Consider the following 16971-nt stretch of genomic DNA (forward strand, 5'->3'; position numbering starts at 1 on the left):
CACAAGGGCATAATGACTGAAATCAGAATATGGTCAAAAACATTGGGCCAGAGAAGCACACATAGGCACTTCAATCTATAGTCACTGATTAGTTAAACAGTAATTTCTCTGAAGACTTTAGCTGCAGATGCTAGTGTAACCTTAGTATAAAAGGAATTGAGGATACTCTCTGAAAACCAGGCACCACTGAAAATGATTTCACTCAATTACCTATTTATGAGGAAAGGTTTGACATGTTAAGCTTCCATATCTAATGCTGGATACAAAACTGAAATACTGATCATAAAGAGAATTAAACAGGATTAGGAATTTTTAGACTTTCACTATTAAAAGACACCAAAAACAGTGTGGAAGTTAGAAAGCAAGTCACTCTACCTCCTGTATAGTAGGAACATCAACAGCTGAGTGCACCAGCCTTCGATACATTGGGTGTTTGTTGTCCTTCCCTTTCTTGTTTAGATCAATAGCCTGAAAGGACCATGAGACAGTGTTTGTTACTGCATTTAGAATCTGCTTAAAACACATAAAAGAGGATTAGAAAATGCAATAATTTGGAATATTTCGGGTGGGAACTACACAAGGGCAAACTGGGGATCCACAACCCATGAGATTAGGTGTGTCTCAGACCTGAAAAGTGTCCATGTCAGAGCAGCCACGGGCCTGTGGCATAACCTGGTGACACCGATCCAAACCTCAGGGCCTGGTAAGTGTATGACAGGAGTGCTTATGACAGGAGAAATGAAAACCAGCCTCCTGTATCCCTCCTTCCTGCAGTCACAGGTGGGCAGCCACAATGATGCTCTGCAGTGCAGCACAGCACTGAGCAAAGCTCCCTGCTCAGACTCACCCGCTCCTTCATGCGGGACACGATGAACCGCAGGTATGTGCTCATCTCTTGTTTACTTGTGTTTTTCTTCTTGATACTCTGCCAAAGAAAAACAGGATCATATTAGTATTTTAAACTTGACTTCAAAATCCAGCCAATAAACATTTTCTCTGCATTAACACTTGATTTGAAAAGGTAACTTTGGACCACATAAAACACCAATTCTTAGGGAAAATATTTTCTGAGAAGTTAGTAACACTAACACGCCACTATGACTATATCTGTTACTTTGAATTATGTCTGGGCTGAGAACTTCAGCTATAGAAAAATTGCAAGTTTTATTTCCACTTGTATCCATAGTAGTTTGTCAAAACCTCTCATAAAAAAAGTGTCTAATTAGAATAAAGCAATGAAGAAAGTCATTTTAGGGAGCAGCTGAAAATTTATTTAATGGTCTTTTTATTAGCAAGGCATTAATAATTTTAGTAAAATAAGAAATAATTTAAAAAATAATATCCTGAACCAGCTACAAATTTTGTGCTTACTAAGCAAAATGACACCATCTAGGAGGAAGACAAATTGGCTCTAGCCAGTAGAAACTCAGAGCACTTTTTACTGCTCAAGAAACACAGCAGTCTGGGAGCTTTGTGGTTCTTCCTTAACAAAATTTAATCCAGATTCTGGAACACAGATCACTACTTTTTAGCAGGATTCAGAGTTTTTCCCTCTCATCTTAGACTATTATAAAGACTTACCCCACCCTTCAAAGTATAACCAGGCTAGTGGGAAGCCTTGCATACTGAAAATGTGCTGCTAGAGAGAAGGTGTCTCCTGCAAATGCCTAATGTGCTCTTACAAAGCAGCCTTTCCAATCCCAGCTCACAGCAGCTGTGCACAGCTCTGCAGAGCCCTACAACAGCTGCCTGCAAAGTGCTACCTCCTCCCTGCTTTCACCTACAGTAGCTCTCCAAAAGCACAGTGAAACAACAGCATGGGCTCCAGGTCTATTACCCTGAAGTGTTTCTAACTGCTCACATCTCCTGCTAGGCATTCACTCCTCCTCACCCCTCCTTGTGCACTGACTGCCAGGCTTTCTCCCCTTCTTGTGCCTCATTTCACCATTTGTGTGCAAACTGTGTGGACCAATCTGGCTCAGTTACATCTGCATCCTCAAAATCCAATGGTCTTTAGCAAAATTCATATAATTGTGAAGATGATGGTTGCTTAGTAAACACAAGAAAAAAATGAATCCATGTTCTAATATGTAAATAAGAGGCTTAAAAATTATCAGTCATTAGAAGTGTGCTATTTTTCATTGAATTACTTATATATGACTCTGGACATAGGGCTCACACACATTGAGTACAGAGCACCTGCTTTTACAAATTTACTTGGCAAGAGTAAAATTACACATTAGCACAGAAAAAGCTGATAGGATTTGATTGTGTCTCCCCTGTTCATGTTCCTCCTGCAAGACACTGAGGACACTGAAAACCACAGGCTGTTCCCCCATGCTACAGCAAACTTGCAAGCTATACATCTCAGGATTGTACTTACTTCCTTTCTTAAAACAAAACTGTACACAGCACTACCTGCAAAGCTGCTCATTTGATTGCTTAAGAGCAATTAGAATCATTACAAACTGTGCTGAAATACCAGTTCAGTCACCAACCTACTCAGCACTGCATTGTGCATAACAACACTACAGCTCTCTCCTGACTGGGACAAACTCTCTTGTGCAAAGGGCCAGCTCCAGGTATTTCTAAACCTACGGTTCCTTTAAGCATTATTTTCATAATATTAATGGTTGCCTGACCTTCCTTCCAAAATCTGGACTGGCAGAGAATTTATCCTGCACTATATATCTGAATCACATTCTGTATATTCATGTTTCACTCTGACTACCAGGTGAAACGTGCATTCTGCTGGAATTCAAATCACCTACTCAGTGTCTCATAAACCAACATTGCCACTGCAAATGAAAACCCAAATGTGCATTAGATTATCTGCATTATGAAACACTGCTGTCATTTTGTCATTTCAGGCACTGGAGTGCTGTGTGCTTGCTAATGACACAGCATTTTAAAAGACTGAAACTTATAAGGACACAATAAAACTCACATGCACTGACTAGTCCTACACCTCTTTTTCTGACATGGCTCTGGAATTTATCATCCTTTGAAAGTATTTCTGAATTCATGTGAACCATTTTTCATGCCCTGCTGGGCAAGACAGTTTGAAAGAGACTGTTGAGATAGATGGTTTACAGTCTTATCCTTGAGATCATAAGAAAAGATAGATAGCTGGCTTTGTATAGTTATTGATGTCAGCAATTAATATCATCTTAAGCACCAATGAAAATGATATAATTAACTTGCCAATTCTGGCAAACTTTAGTTTTTCCACTTTTCCTTCAATTTCCTACACTGATTTATTTTAAGAAAAACTTGATCTCCATGTTCCTCTACTAAATTTTGAAAGGTAATAAATTTAGGGAATTGGAGCCTATGAGCCAGCAAAATGTCTTTTTATGGCAAGGTTGCTCACCCTTTGCAGAAAGCCAGTTACATTTCAAGCACTTCATTCACTTTTCAACAATAATTAGCCATTTAGGAGGTAGCATTCACACATTCTTTTGAAGTTATAATGGAAAATGTGTAAGTTTTTAATTAAAAAAACCCTCCTTCATATTTTGAAGACTTGTAGTGTTCTCAGAGTCGTCAACCTAGAGCCACTTAAAGCAAGAAAATAGATAATACTAGATGGGGACTATGATTTGCATAAAATCGATTTATATTGCTCTGACACAAGATAATATACCCACTTTCAGATCCCCCTTTATAGGCAGAGTGATATAGAAGCAAATATAAATGAAAATTAGGTCTTCTAATTTCCTACTTTCAGGAAACAAAAACAATGATAGTGGCAAGATCCACTTTCTTTTCCCTGTCAGATCTACTAAGACACTCTACTGGAAACCTCATTCAAGTTCAAGTTTGTTTCAAGGAGACTGCTGAGATTCAAACCAGCCCCCAAAATGTCAGGATTCTTATACTTTCAGACACCTATTTGTGGGATAAATTATCCTAATATAGGACTGTACCAGGTCTGGCAGGGATGGAAGTAATTGTCTTCCCAGCAGCAGGTACTTTGTTGTGGTTTGGATTTGTGACCAAAAGAGTGTTGGTAAGACGTGGACGTTTCAGCTCCTGCTGAGCAGTGCTTGCACAGTGCAAAGGCCTTGGCAGTTTCTCACCGTGCCCCACGAACAGACTGGGGAGAAGCCAAGAGGCTGGGAGAAGACACAGCCAGGCAGATGACCTGCACTAACCACAGAGCTACTCCATGCCATGTAACCTCATGCTCAGCAATAGAAAGGAAGAGGAGGGGGCCTAGGGGGAATTTAGCCATCTTTAACTCAGGAACTGTTTGGGCATCGATCTATCCATGAGGGTGGGGAGTGACTGCCCTTGCACCACCTTTGTTTTGTTTTCTTTCTCAGCTGGGAGTTGAGGAGACATGGGAGTGCAGCCCTGTGGTGCTTGGCTGCCTGCTGGGGTTAACCTGCAGCAGGGACAATTCCTGTCACACCCCGCTACAGAGAAATCTGCAAACCTCCTGCTTTGAATCAAGGTAAACTGAAAGACTTGGTCAGGGCTATGAGTTTAGACAGGGGATGAAGGAGTGAAGTAATAACCTTCCCAACAGCAATCCTCATGTAGAAGATTAATGAGATTTGGTAGGTGAAAGGCCAAGCCTGCAGCCTAACTTTTCTTATGAGTGCAGGAAATACCTTCTATGAGCCATATTCTCTGCAGCACATCTGTTTCTTAGAAGCTGGTACCTGAAGGTTACATTGTTCTTTATATTCAATATTCCAGATTAATTATACTGCCTAGCTGTTCAAGAGGGTAGCAATATATTGCACAATTGCTACTGTGCAATATATTGTGACTTATTTAGCAGTTCTGACATGCTTATAGTGCAGGACTTCACTGCAAGACTTTACAAACCACATGAGGCTAGAGAAGCCAGGGGCACTTCCCAGAACCACTCCATCCTGCAGTAGCACCAGGGATGATGGAAGTGACAAACCTCTGCACTCTGAGTTAGCTCTCAACTCCCAGGGTGGCAGTGGCCACTGTGCTGCAGTTGCTTTCTTTCATTTGAAGAGAAAAAAAAAAAGGAAAACTCTAAGAAATGCAAGGTGTCAGTGCCAGCATTCTGTCTAGCTATAGGCATTTAAATTATATTTGCACCGTTTAAAGAGGTTTTTGTTTCCCTATAGTCTCCCATTAATGAATACTTTTCCCTTCCTCTCTCACCTGTCCTGTGTATACACACATCAAAGAGCTGCATTTCAGTTCAGTGATGGATTATGTGAAGGCTGCTCAATGACAGATATGTGTTTCTAAGGCATCAGTTGCATTTTCAGAACCAATTCAGATTTCCAGGGGTCTGTTTGCAGAGGGGAACTATGTGCATGAGTCTAACACACACTCACCACTGCTCTTCAGAAACTTCTTGCTTTACACACTGGCCCTTGGACTTTTTTAGGGCTTAAATTGCCAGAGGAATTTGGTGCTACATATGGAAAGCTTTACTGCTCTGCTGCCCTCTCAAACTTCCAACCCTCAGGTCCTCACGTTTCCTGTACCATTAAGAAAGGTATGCAGGCACATGGAATGGGTCTCAGAGCAATCAATGCACCGTGTGCCCTAAGCATCACACAGAAAAGCTTCTGCAGGAGCAAAATATGCCCTAAGATTTGCCTCTTTCATGATCAGATGCAGTAAAATTAGACTTTTTAAAGCATCAGGTGCTTTTGGAAATGTTACAGCTGAATCCACAAATTGATTTCTACATGTATGGTGCATTAAGCACTTTCTGAATATGAAGTATTATATGAATTAAATATGCTTTTATCTGCACAAAGAAGGTGGCAGGAGGCTCTAAGTGGAGCTTACCCAGTTTTCTCACTGCTGTGGACAAATTCCTTTCTACTTTATTCAGTATGTCCTATGCAGTGCCCAGCTCTGTCAGCTCCCTGATTTACTCCAGGGTGCATGGAGGGACTGGTGAGGACTAACACCTCACTGGTGTGGGCTCTGTGCTGCTAAAACTGGTCCTACACTAGGACTGCCCTTTTCCCACCAACCCATGACTATTATTTGTGTGATCACACCAAATACTGTTTCAAGGATATGTTTCCCCATCCAGGTCTCAAACTCCTACCAAAACCCCATGAAATAAGCCAATAAAAGCCAGATTCTTTCCTCCCTCCTTGTATTTGACATTAACCACCTTGACTGACAGCTGGTACCTAAACCCCCCTGATCTAAGCACTTGAGTAACTTCACTTAAGTAACCTCCATCTTCCTGTGCTTCTAACTTGCCACTGCTTGTCATTCTCACTTGTCAAATTCTGCCTGAAGTTGATTGTGAACTGCATAATGGTTTATTTTTATGTACTCTAGGAAATGCTCAGTACAGCACTCAGAGAAAGCCTATCTATAGACTAGATACCAGCACAGTATTTAATATCTTAAGCTCTACAGATTATTTTGGTCTCCTATGTATAAACCCCAGGAATATTGGAATACCCACTATGATAGGTAAATTGGCTAAAAGTCCTTGCAAAGAACATGCATGGAAGACCAATCTCTGATCAGATGACTGTAAAAAAATTTAGCGAAATTTTTTTACAAGCGAAACCACATGACTAATTCTTCCCTTCTGTTTCTTATTTCTCTCTGACAAATGATATATCAAAATGCTTAATTTTGCCTTCTTATATTTTTTTTAATCTGGATTTTTAGACAAGAAATAATAATAGCCAGTTACAACAACATGATCAAAATTCTCCTACTCATAATTTCATATATATCTATTCCCCCTCCAAATAATTAGTATTTTGGCAGTACTTTTTGTAGTCTTTAGGTACTGAAGTAACAGCTGAAGAAAATTAATTCCCTTGTTTTATATAGCTGAAGAGAAGCAATAAATGTACAAGTTTCCTACATCCTTCCTTCAGAGACTGAGTTGACTAACCCTGTCTGGAATGGGCTATTCCAGTAGTGAAAAATGTAATCTCTAAGCTCATTCAATATTAAGTTTTTCTCTTGTGACTTGTCTACCAGGAATTTTGCTGATAACGCCAATTTATTTCACTTAAGACAATGATTAGTCAACAGTCAGGGAAAAATTTCAATCAGTGCAATGTGCTTTGAATTGAACTTTGTTTGACTTTTGACTCCTGCTGAGAGTTATATAGGGTACAAAAATATTCAGAGTGGTCCCATCAATTTAAAAAAGAAACAAATGAGGAACTGGACATTTTTGTTTATGGATGCAATGGAGAAAAACCACGAGCAGGCAAACAGAGTTCAGAACAAGGTTTGAAAGGGATTGTTATAAATGATATGGGAAGAAAATATTTTTTAGAGTTATGAACAATTCCTTAGCAATGGCCTTTATAAAATATTTCTGAGTAGCCAAGTGTGCAAGATAAAGCTGCACTGGTTGATCAAACTAATACAACCAACAATTGTGAAATGAAAAATCCAAAGGCTTGCTGACCTTGGCAGCATTACAGAAGCAATCTTTCCATAAGAATGAAGTGTTCTTCAATTATTTCCCTCAATATATTATGTTTTAAACATACTTTTACATCACCTTTGTAAAGAGCTTTGAAACTCCAAGTGAAAAGTGCCATGTCCAGTTATGGAATTAAATATGAAAATATATGTATCTCTTTGTCCCAGCTATCACTTTTCTTGAAGACACTTATTTACTGCTGATAACACAGTGCGAATCCCCCATTGCCCTCATGCAAGATGGTTAAGCTCTGTTATGCCCTCTGGACATCAGCCAGGGCTCTCTCCACATTATTCGTTTTTTGAATATAGGCCACTTTCTTGCTTTTAAAATGAAATTAGAGCAGTCATTTCCTAGGAGGGTGGGAAGAAAGTAGCAGAATACTGAAGGATGACTACTGACACAAGGATGCTGACTCCCACACTTGCAGGGACTGTGCAAGCCTCCTCAGTCCAGGTTTGCAGAATTAGGGCTTGAAGTGATTTGAATTAACAACAAGAAAAATAGGAGCTGCTGGCACAGGGGGAGAAAGGATGCCATGGCATTCACAATATCCATAAAAATAGGTTGATCATCACCTGAGGCACTAAGCAAGCCAAAGGCCTCTGGGGCAGGAAGTATTAAGAGTCCCCAAATCCTTTCCTTAATATTTGTATAACAAAAAAGGAACCAATATGCAGAAAGATAGGCAGAGAGCACATGGCTCAAGTTTCACAGGATTTTTTTCTAAGGTAAACATTTATTTAATATCGTTGCCATAAAGGACTTCAAGGCTTCATGATGAAAGTCAAAGTGTTCTCAAAGCTGACGTGTCAGAGCATATTCCAAGCAATGATTCAGCATTTCCACTCTGGTACAAGACAGATGTTATGAAACCACCTCATACACAAGGTGGCATAAACCATCCACATCCTCTAGCTTCACCAGGCATCATCTAAAATTCCTGCCAAACTGGAGTGAAGACTGGGTGCAGTTTACCTAATTTTAACTATTTATAGGAATAATCAATACTTATAATAAGACCCAACAATTATTAAAGAGATTTATTTTAAAATATGAAAGTAATTCATCTATATATGGTCATACTTTTTGTTTTTAACAGAGGGAATGCTGAGTAGCTAAATTAAAGGCTAGCAATTCAATATGGAGAGATACAGTATATGTCTTTATTCTTAACAGTTTTTTCCCTGCCACTACTTCTTTTTCATTACTTTCAGCTTCCTTGAGGCAGGCCTGATTTTCTTACTATTTCCCTAAACCCTGAGAGCTCCCACTCTGAGGCAACAGCAACAGGTTTTGTGGAACTCATGCTAAGGTAACAGCAGTCAAAAAGTGCTGTTTTGAAACAAAACAATCCACATGTTTTCAACAACTGCTTCCCCATCCCACAAAGTGCCTGAAACCTTACATTCCTTGCAGCACGGATCATCCTGAGGTCAGTCTGGGGCTCTACAGCTAATCCAGGCTTTTAGCAAAGGAAGTGCCTCTCTCTCCAGCAATCCTAAGCAGAGTGGAACTGGCAGTTTTATGCCTTTCTGTAGCAACAATTTTATCTGAAACATTCATATGCATTATTCCTTCCACAGGAAGGGAGCCTGGCTCTGTAGGAAGCCTAGTGAAGTGCTCCATTTGGGGAGGTGACACAGAGATGACAACAGCAACCGGTACTGGCTGATTCAAGGCTAGGTACCAGTAAGCACCATCCTGACCAGAACGTTTAATCTTCTAATGACATGTAGAAAACATATCTGCCTTTCTTGGGAAGTATGTAAGAAATGCTTTTTGCTGTCTCCCTGCCATACTCATGAGAATAGCATTTTTAAAGAAAAAGCAATATAGATATGGATGCCATGAATGAAATCCAGATTGCCCTTTTTGCACCAATAGAATTCACATCAGTAAATGAAAAGCAGGATTTAACTCCACATTTTTGATACTAGCCTCATCAGTAATATGACTGTGGCTTTATAATGTAAAATACCATTCCAATAAAATATTAAGAATGCAAGTCATCAAAATACAAAAATGATTCATTAAAACAGCATTAAGTAAAAACAGTAGCATCTTATACAGCAATTTGTTTACTCTTGTTGAAGGTTCCCACACTTTACTGCACTCAGGTGCACACACTCTGGCACAGGGTACTGTGCAAGTAAAACTTGCTGGAGTCTTCAAAAACAGCCATCTGCCATATGCACCACATTTTGGTACCTCTGTACAGATGCTCTAGGTATGTACCATCGTTTCAATGTTCAGTTCTTTACCCAATAACCTGGCCAGACCATCTGGACACCTTCACAATTCTATTAATGAATATCAATCCTCTAATCAGCACATGAAATCTCATAGGTACTCACCCTGCAAACTGGGCACTGCCAGTGACTACTGCTGTCTCTAAGCCTGAACTCATCAGACAAACACTTGGAATGATACACACGAAAACACAGGTCACATATCAACACCTCTCCAGGCAAATGGCATTCAAAACAATACCAGTCATGATTTTCTGTTTCCCAGTCCTACAAAAAATACAAAATATTTTGGTATGACATTCTGTCAAAATCTGCAGGAACTAAGAACAAAATTGATATGTCTTGAAATCCAGCAGCAATTAGACATTATAAACATTTTTAAGAAGTGTATAATGTTTAAAAATCAGGGGAAAACCTACGTGCTTAAAGATCTTCATCAATTTAATACACACTAACTCAAATAGAATATGAATGCCAAGTTTTAATTTTTTCAATTGTCTGATTAGTTACAATTTCAAATATGAGCTCTGTCCACAATAAAAAGTGGGTTTGTTTTCTACCTTTGTGTAAAACATTTGTTGACCTCTCTGTATTAGATTGAAAACAAAAGTTTGTGCACCTCAACAGACCATACCTATTTTCTTGGACTATTTCCCTTAGTTTGATTGTTACATTATATTTTCAACTGTAATTTTCTGAAGGGCGGTCCCTTCCAGTCTTTACTCTCTTAAAACTGACAACTTTTCAGCATCAAAGCGTTGAGTTACAAGAAATAAATGAAATCATGAACCAATTACTGCAAGAAATGTTTCTGCTAAGCAATCCCAATGCAATTCCAAACATATAAAATGTTTCACTTGCCGTGCTCAATAGCACTGGGCTCATTCCTGAAATGTTCTGCAGTATACAAAGGATATGGTTCTGCTGATGCACAGGTGTCTTTAATATACTCTTCCTTGAAAATTCACCCCCAACGGCCAAATTCTGACCTTTGAAACATGTGCACAAGCTTTGCTGAAATAAATGAGAGCAGCATGCATATAATTTGGAGGCAGAATTTTGCTCTAGGAATCTATAGTTCTAAAACCAAGCAGAATTGCCAGTGGCCACTGTTAAATGTTTATGTTTGTTATCTGAAATGCCACAGTTTTCTCTACACTTAGAAGACAAAATAGCTGTCATATCTCAGCTAAAACTCCTAATGCCTTTTCATGTCAAATGTCACTTTTCAATGGGTTCTGATCTCTGAAAAAACTACTCCTATTCTTCAATAAATTATCTTGATAAAAATCTGATCAAGCTATTTTTAATGTCATGTTGTAAAGGTGGAGTTAGCAATTCCCACCGACTGCCAGAACTGGCATTTGTCTGATTTTCATTATTCTGTGCCTGGGAAGTGCAGTCCTTGTGTGAAAGGTCTCCTCCAGCGGAGCAGCGTCAGAAGTGCCACGCTCAAGTGGCCCTTCCAGTCCCTCGTGCTGTGCACAGAACTCATCTGACCAGAGCCCCCGTGAACACAAGAGATTTTGGGACAGCCCCAACCCAGACTGCCTGCACTAAACTTGGTGTGCCATGAATGTTGGATTGCAGGGGTAGCAAGTTTAGAGGGGGGGGAAAAAAACCACCCTATGAAATCTTAACCAGTGATTTTTGAACTCAGAACTTTGCCCTCCTTTGTTGTGCAGATTAACAGTGTAACTTGACCTTTTGTCATTTCTCCTCATTTCATTTTGCTGGCAAATTCTGTATATCTCAAAATGGCATAACACCACCAAATTTGGCTAAAAGAACACATTCTTATTTCACCAAATCTTTCCCCTTCCAAAGTCCAGTGGCTGTGTACTTTGGGAGCCCTTTCTTTAGGATATTTTATAAACAACTAAAGATACTGCATTGTTGGTGTGCTTGATTTGCCTGTAGACTGAGAGAAATCAGGATAAAGTAGTGTTTTGTACTTCATTTATATTAACTGTATGTAGGAAATGAAAAAAAAAAATTAGGTGGCAGTAAAGGGCCCATTAGGCAAGAAAAATAATCAGTTTTGGTCGAATGTATATTTAGATAAAAATTAAATTGAGAAGACCCCAAGAGGTCCTGCAATTTCACCACAGAATCAGGATTCCAGGATTCTTAATTTTTGTTTGTACTAGTTACGTATTCGTATCTCCCAGATATTCCATTGTTAAGAAATATGCTGGCAAAGAGATGTGGAATTTCATAAACATACGGAAATATATTTGCTGGCAAGAAAAACCATACACTGAAGCCAGAAACCATGACGTTAAATAAAACAGCAGAAGAGGCTTCCTTCAGTATTCACACTGTAAAGTTCTGAAAACCTCATTATTTCTAAATACAAGGTTTTTCACAGAAAAAAGTTTTAGTTTAATGCAGTATGTTTAGCGCATAAGTATACATAAAACAGTCATTTGTGCAATATATTTGAAAAGCTAGTAAAAAGAAGATAAAAAAAGGTACATAACCCTTGTGGACAACTGCCCTATTGACTTCAATAGCGAGGTCAGAGCCACAGCAATGAAATGTTGGTTATTGCTTCTCTCGTTTTACCTAAGTGTGAATGGGAGGGGAATGTGCTCCCAGCACTTTATTTATTTATTTACTTCTTTACTTTCATGCAGGAAATGGGATTCGTTTAGCTGTGCCCAGCTGCGGCTGCCAGCGCCCGGGCTCGGGCAGGTCAGTTCGCCCCGGCAGCCGCGGCGCGGCGCGGCCGCAGTTCCCGCTCGCACCGCCAGGTGGCGCCGGGCGCTCCCGAAAGCGGCGGCCCAAGGGCGGCCGCGGTGACAGCGCCGGGAGCTGCGACATCCGAGCGGCCACTGCCGGCCCCGAGCGCCGGACACACGGGGGCACGCTCAGCTCGGGACCGGGAGTGATATGGATGATGGTGGTGGCTAAGAGAGTAAACTAAGCTATCCTAATGGAAGACAGAAACGTAATAGAAAATATGACAGAATTCAAAACCACATAGTGCAAAAATTGTTCACCTTGTTTTTTGCTGCTGTCTGGGAAAAAGGCTGCATACCGTAGGCCTTTCAAAATAAAAACAAAACAAACTTTGTATCTATACTGTAAGCCATCTGATTATCAGGATATACACAAGGCTAGAAAGAATTCATGCACAGTGACCAGGAAATCAATCTGTTAGTTCTAACTTCTGGTTGCATACATTTCCTCCTGCATTCCTGGAATGCTACCTGACACTTGCACCACATTTTATTTCTTTAAAATATCCCACGTACTTATATGATTAAAAGAACCCAATACCCATCATTCTTATCCATATACACACCCACCACCAGGCCAATTTAAAAATCATCAAGAAAATTCATGATTGTTAATTAATGCACTCTCTTTGATACATAAACCCTCTCTGGGCATCTAAAAAAGATCCTTCTAACATAATTTACTGCACAGGGAGTTGTCCCACCAAAAGCAAAGCAACACCTTTGCTGTATATCATCAAGGGTTAGGCTATCACTTTATCAATAAAACTCACAGTCCTTGTTTGTGTATAAAAGGTGATACATTTTCCCAGGGCCATGCAGACTGAGGAAGGATCTCCGCCACAGGGACTGAGATTCCTGGCGCAGGGCAGGGAAGGGCTCCCGGTCACTGTGCTGCAGACAAAGGGAATCCTCTGCCCACGTCCAGCGCTTCAGCGGCACCAGCGACTGGCCCCGAGAGGGAGCGGATTTGGCAGCAAAGCTGCGTAACTCCGATCCAACAGGAGACCTTCCCCCTCCGTCCTGCCCAGCTGCCCGCTGCAGTCGGGGATCTATGCACCAGCAGGACAGCAAATGAGTCTGGGGGACTGCGTGTAATAGCCAAAGAGCTACGCTCCGTTAAGCAGAGCGGGATCTTGCAATCATATGGGTCACACGTGGTCACTTGTTCTTTATATTCAAATCTGTCAAACATTATATCATAAAGGTCACTTTGCACTGGCATAAATAGCTGAGATTCACTCAGCAACATGAGTGAAGTACTGCAACAATTTCAAAAATGCATCTTAATTTATGACCGGCACGTAAGCTTACTTTTCTTTGTCATTTGTCTTAAGTAGGTTGCCTTAAAGCAAATACATACATTTATTCTGGAAGTACAGAAAAATAACATGGGATAGAAAATGTCAGGCTATCCAGAGCATTTGACAATTTAAATACAGATAAACCCAACAGAAAGGAATGAATCATCATGTCGTAGCCTTTACTGTAAAATAAAATACATAGTTGTTGTCAAGGAAAGAATAATTTTAGTGCACAAAGAAAATGTCCATTATAATGCAAATGTACATGGAAAAGAAATGCTTACTCATTAGTAATGGAGATTTACTTAGCTGTAATTGAAATAGGGAATCTGTATGTTGGAAAATGTGACATCCTGCTGTACAATTAGCATACCATTAAGTAGGAGATGTGAAGCACATACTGACAGTAAAATTAACAATAACTTAGAGGTCACAATTGTAACTATTAGGTCACTTCCATACCACAGCAAGCCCATAATTATTGTAAAAAAAAAGATGTTAAAACAAGTAATAAATTTTCATTTTCATATAAATTATATGTAGGTATAACACATGAAAACAGTATAACCTCCTTTCTTAGACTTTGTCTAAAAGGACCACTTTGCCTTCTTATAATGCACATTCCATTAACATAGCTCATTTCTTACCTGTTAATCTGTTTTCTCCAAGTCCCTTAATGGTAGCCCAGATACTCGGTATTAAGTCACTCTACTATCAGGTGGAGAGAGGAAAAGGGAGGGGGGAAAAAAGCAAAACTCTATTCATGAAACTCCCCCTTATGGGGATTTGCTGGTTTCACACAGTTGAACTAGATTTCCCAAACAATCCAAATTATGGATATCCTTTGGACCCATCCAGTAAGCTAAAAAAAAAAGGGTCACATAGATGGGAAAGACAGTTATAAGTCAGTTACCCCTTTAGCACAATCATGTTTATTTACGAATAGAATACATACAGTTCTGTTGTCCTAAATTCAATATAAAGCAAATGAAGGAAATAGTTTCCCATGTAGTTCATGGTTCCCAGCATTTCCTGTGTGGCACTTGTCCCATAGCACTCTTTGCACTTTTTTCCCCCCCAGATGTTCTGGTTTAAGTGCTTCTCCAGCATTTCTTTTACAAGTGTGCTGCTGTGGTGTTCCCCTCTCTTTCCCCTGCACTCCAGCACACACAGCTCCTTCCAGATCACTGGATTTTCATTCAGACCCACCTGTGCACAAACTCATTGTCAGCCCTGCATGTTCTCTATGCTTTAACAGTCCCTAGTGCTCCAGCTGCCCAGTGGATAAGAAACTTACAGCAGTTTTTCACTAGTTTAAAGGAAGAGTATTAGTAGCTACACAGTAGATTTCACCCACCGTGTAACACTTTTGGCCAGTCACAGTGGTGGAATCTAGAATAGCAACAAGGTCCATGCCAGCAGATAGAAGTAATTTTAAAAATATAAATTATTTTAAAATAGTAGTATTTGCATGCTACATTTATTTCAAGTAATTTTCATCACCAGCCCAAGACTTCAGTGAAATCTTTCCATGACTATTTCATAGCCCTTTAAAGAATGTCAATAAATGAGTTCCTACTGTTTCTTAGATTCCCATTTCTTTAATATATAATGAGATAGGCCATGCCCAATTTTAAGACACAATTTCTGAAGCAAATGTTCTGGATTCTGATATTTTAGGATTTGGGAACAACCATAAAGAACACTTCCATCTCTTCTCACCTCTATCAGCCTTAAAATCAGAGTTCTTTACATTTTTCCCCCTTCAACTAAGAGGGAAGCTTTTAAAATCTTGGGTTCTGATGTCAAGATTTCTTTGCTGGCCTTCAATATCTCTTCACTGGAACCCAAAAAAATTGACTACCAGTCCACATGAAGTAGAAATATACACTGAAACAAATGCCTCACAAGAATGATGCTCTTTTTTTCACATCTTTGATTTTGCTTAGGTTTTGTAACATGCATCCGTCATCATCTGCTGTTGGGAAGTAATTCCTACCTTTACTTAATCTTTCATATTTCAAACTTTCTGCTGTAAATTAAAAGCCTTTATTATATAAGAAACGGTGGTACTGCATTCTAGCACGGCTGTGTCTACCATTTCATTACTCTTCTCTGGTATCTGGGTCCCCTCCTTAAGAGGACTCAGAGTATGCTGCAGGAACCTATGCCCCCACTCACATTAAACAAAGCAGCATCTATTTCTGTCTGAACACATTTTCCCTTCTTAATAAATCAGTTCCTTTCTGTCTTTTTCAGGCAGCATCTGCTCCATCAAAGCTTTCTCAATTAGACGTGAGCTTTACTAAAGGTAATTGCTAAAACCTTGCAGTAGATCTTTATGACTCATGACTATCAGGAACCACGGTGGGGGTGCACTACCTAGGAGACTTCTGTCCTCCAGTACAAAACCTGAAGAAACGCTTCTTACTTCTACATTTGCTGCAAATTGCTACTGCCCACTTCATTTATCTGTTTTGTACTTCCCTCACAGAGTAAATACTGGAATCCCTGCCCCACACAAAAGGCAACCTGAAGCAGGCTTGGACAGGAGCATCAGGGTTGTTAACAGCCCTGATGAGCTGCAGAAATGCAATACCAGCATTTAGCTCAGCTTTGAAATGCCTCCCTTTGCTCATCTATCCACTGCTTCTGCAATTCTGTTCAACTTCCAAGTAACTGCTCTGTAGTAAGAGGAGTTTTACAAAGTGTGGCTGATTATCTGTAGAGCTGCACTGATGAGAGCCTTACCCCTTTTTTTTTTTTTTTTTTTTTTTCTTCCCAGAAAGTTCAAGCGGACGTGGTAGGTGCACACTGGCCTCTATTTTAAACAGGCTCTATCTCATTGGGCACAGCAGCCAGTAAGAAATCTGCAGCTTATCAGGGGTCTCTGGCAGATGTACTGGTTTGCATTCAGACATCAGCATGCACCAAATAATACCTGGGTGGAACAAACATTATGTGTCAAGGAACATCATTTCCAGTGTTTTTTCAAATGCAGTGGGGACACTGTGTGTGTCTTCCACCAGAGGCCATGGTCTGCTGTCAGGGCAGTCTTCCTACTGCCCTTTGGTCAGTCTTCTCTTCGTGCCATGTTCCTGGCTCCATCTATTCTTTAGCAAGCATGAATCCTCCTGTAAACATCCTTTCAGTAGCCTACAGGATCTGCTTTTATCTTTTCATCAGAACAATGATGAAAAGGTTAGGCTTCAAACCGAGGAAGGTGTGATTAATTCCTTGATGGCTCA

General features: G+C 40.0%; 1 protein-coding gene across 6 annotated transcripts in view; it reads right to left on the reverse strand.

Moving 5' to 3' along the window:
• Positions 1-16971, reverse strand: part of ZMYND11 (zinc finger MYND-type containing 11) — a 105109-nt gene that overhangs the window by 18247 nt on the left and 69891 nt on the right. For 4 of the 6 annotated variants that reach the window (XM_068174197.1, XM_068174214.1, XM_068174223.1 and 1 more), the window contains exons 4-7: positions 12681-12725; positions 9781-9942; positions 848-925; positions 376-468 (exon numbers count right to left, since the gene is read on the reverse strand). In XM_068174197.1, the coding sequence (XP_068030298.1) occupies positions 376-468; positions 848-925; positions 9781-9942; positions 12681-12725 (378 nt within the window). The remainder of the gene's footprint in view (positions 1-375; positions 469-847; positions 926-9780; positions 9943-12680; positions 12726-16971) is intronic. The other 2 variants (XM_068174232.1, XM_068174245.1) reach the window with 2 other exon arrangements.

This window comes from Anomalospiza imberbis, chromosome 1, assembly GCF_031753505.1.
Source record: "Anomalospiza imberbis isolate Cuckoo-Finch-1a 21T00152 chromosome 1, ASM3175350v1, whole genome shotgun sequence".
Classification (NCBI taxonomy): Eukaryota; Metazoa; Chordata; class Aves; order Passeriformes; family Viduidae; genus Anomalospiza; species Anomalospiza imberbis.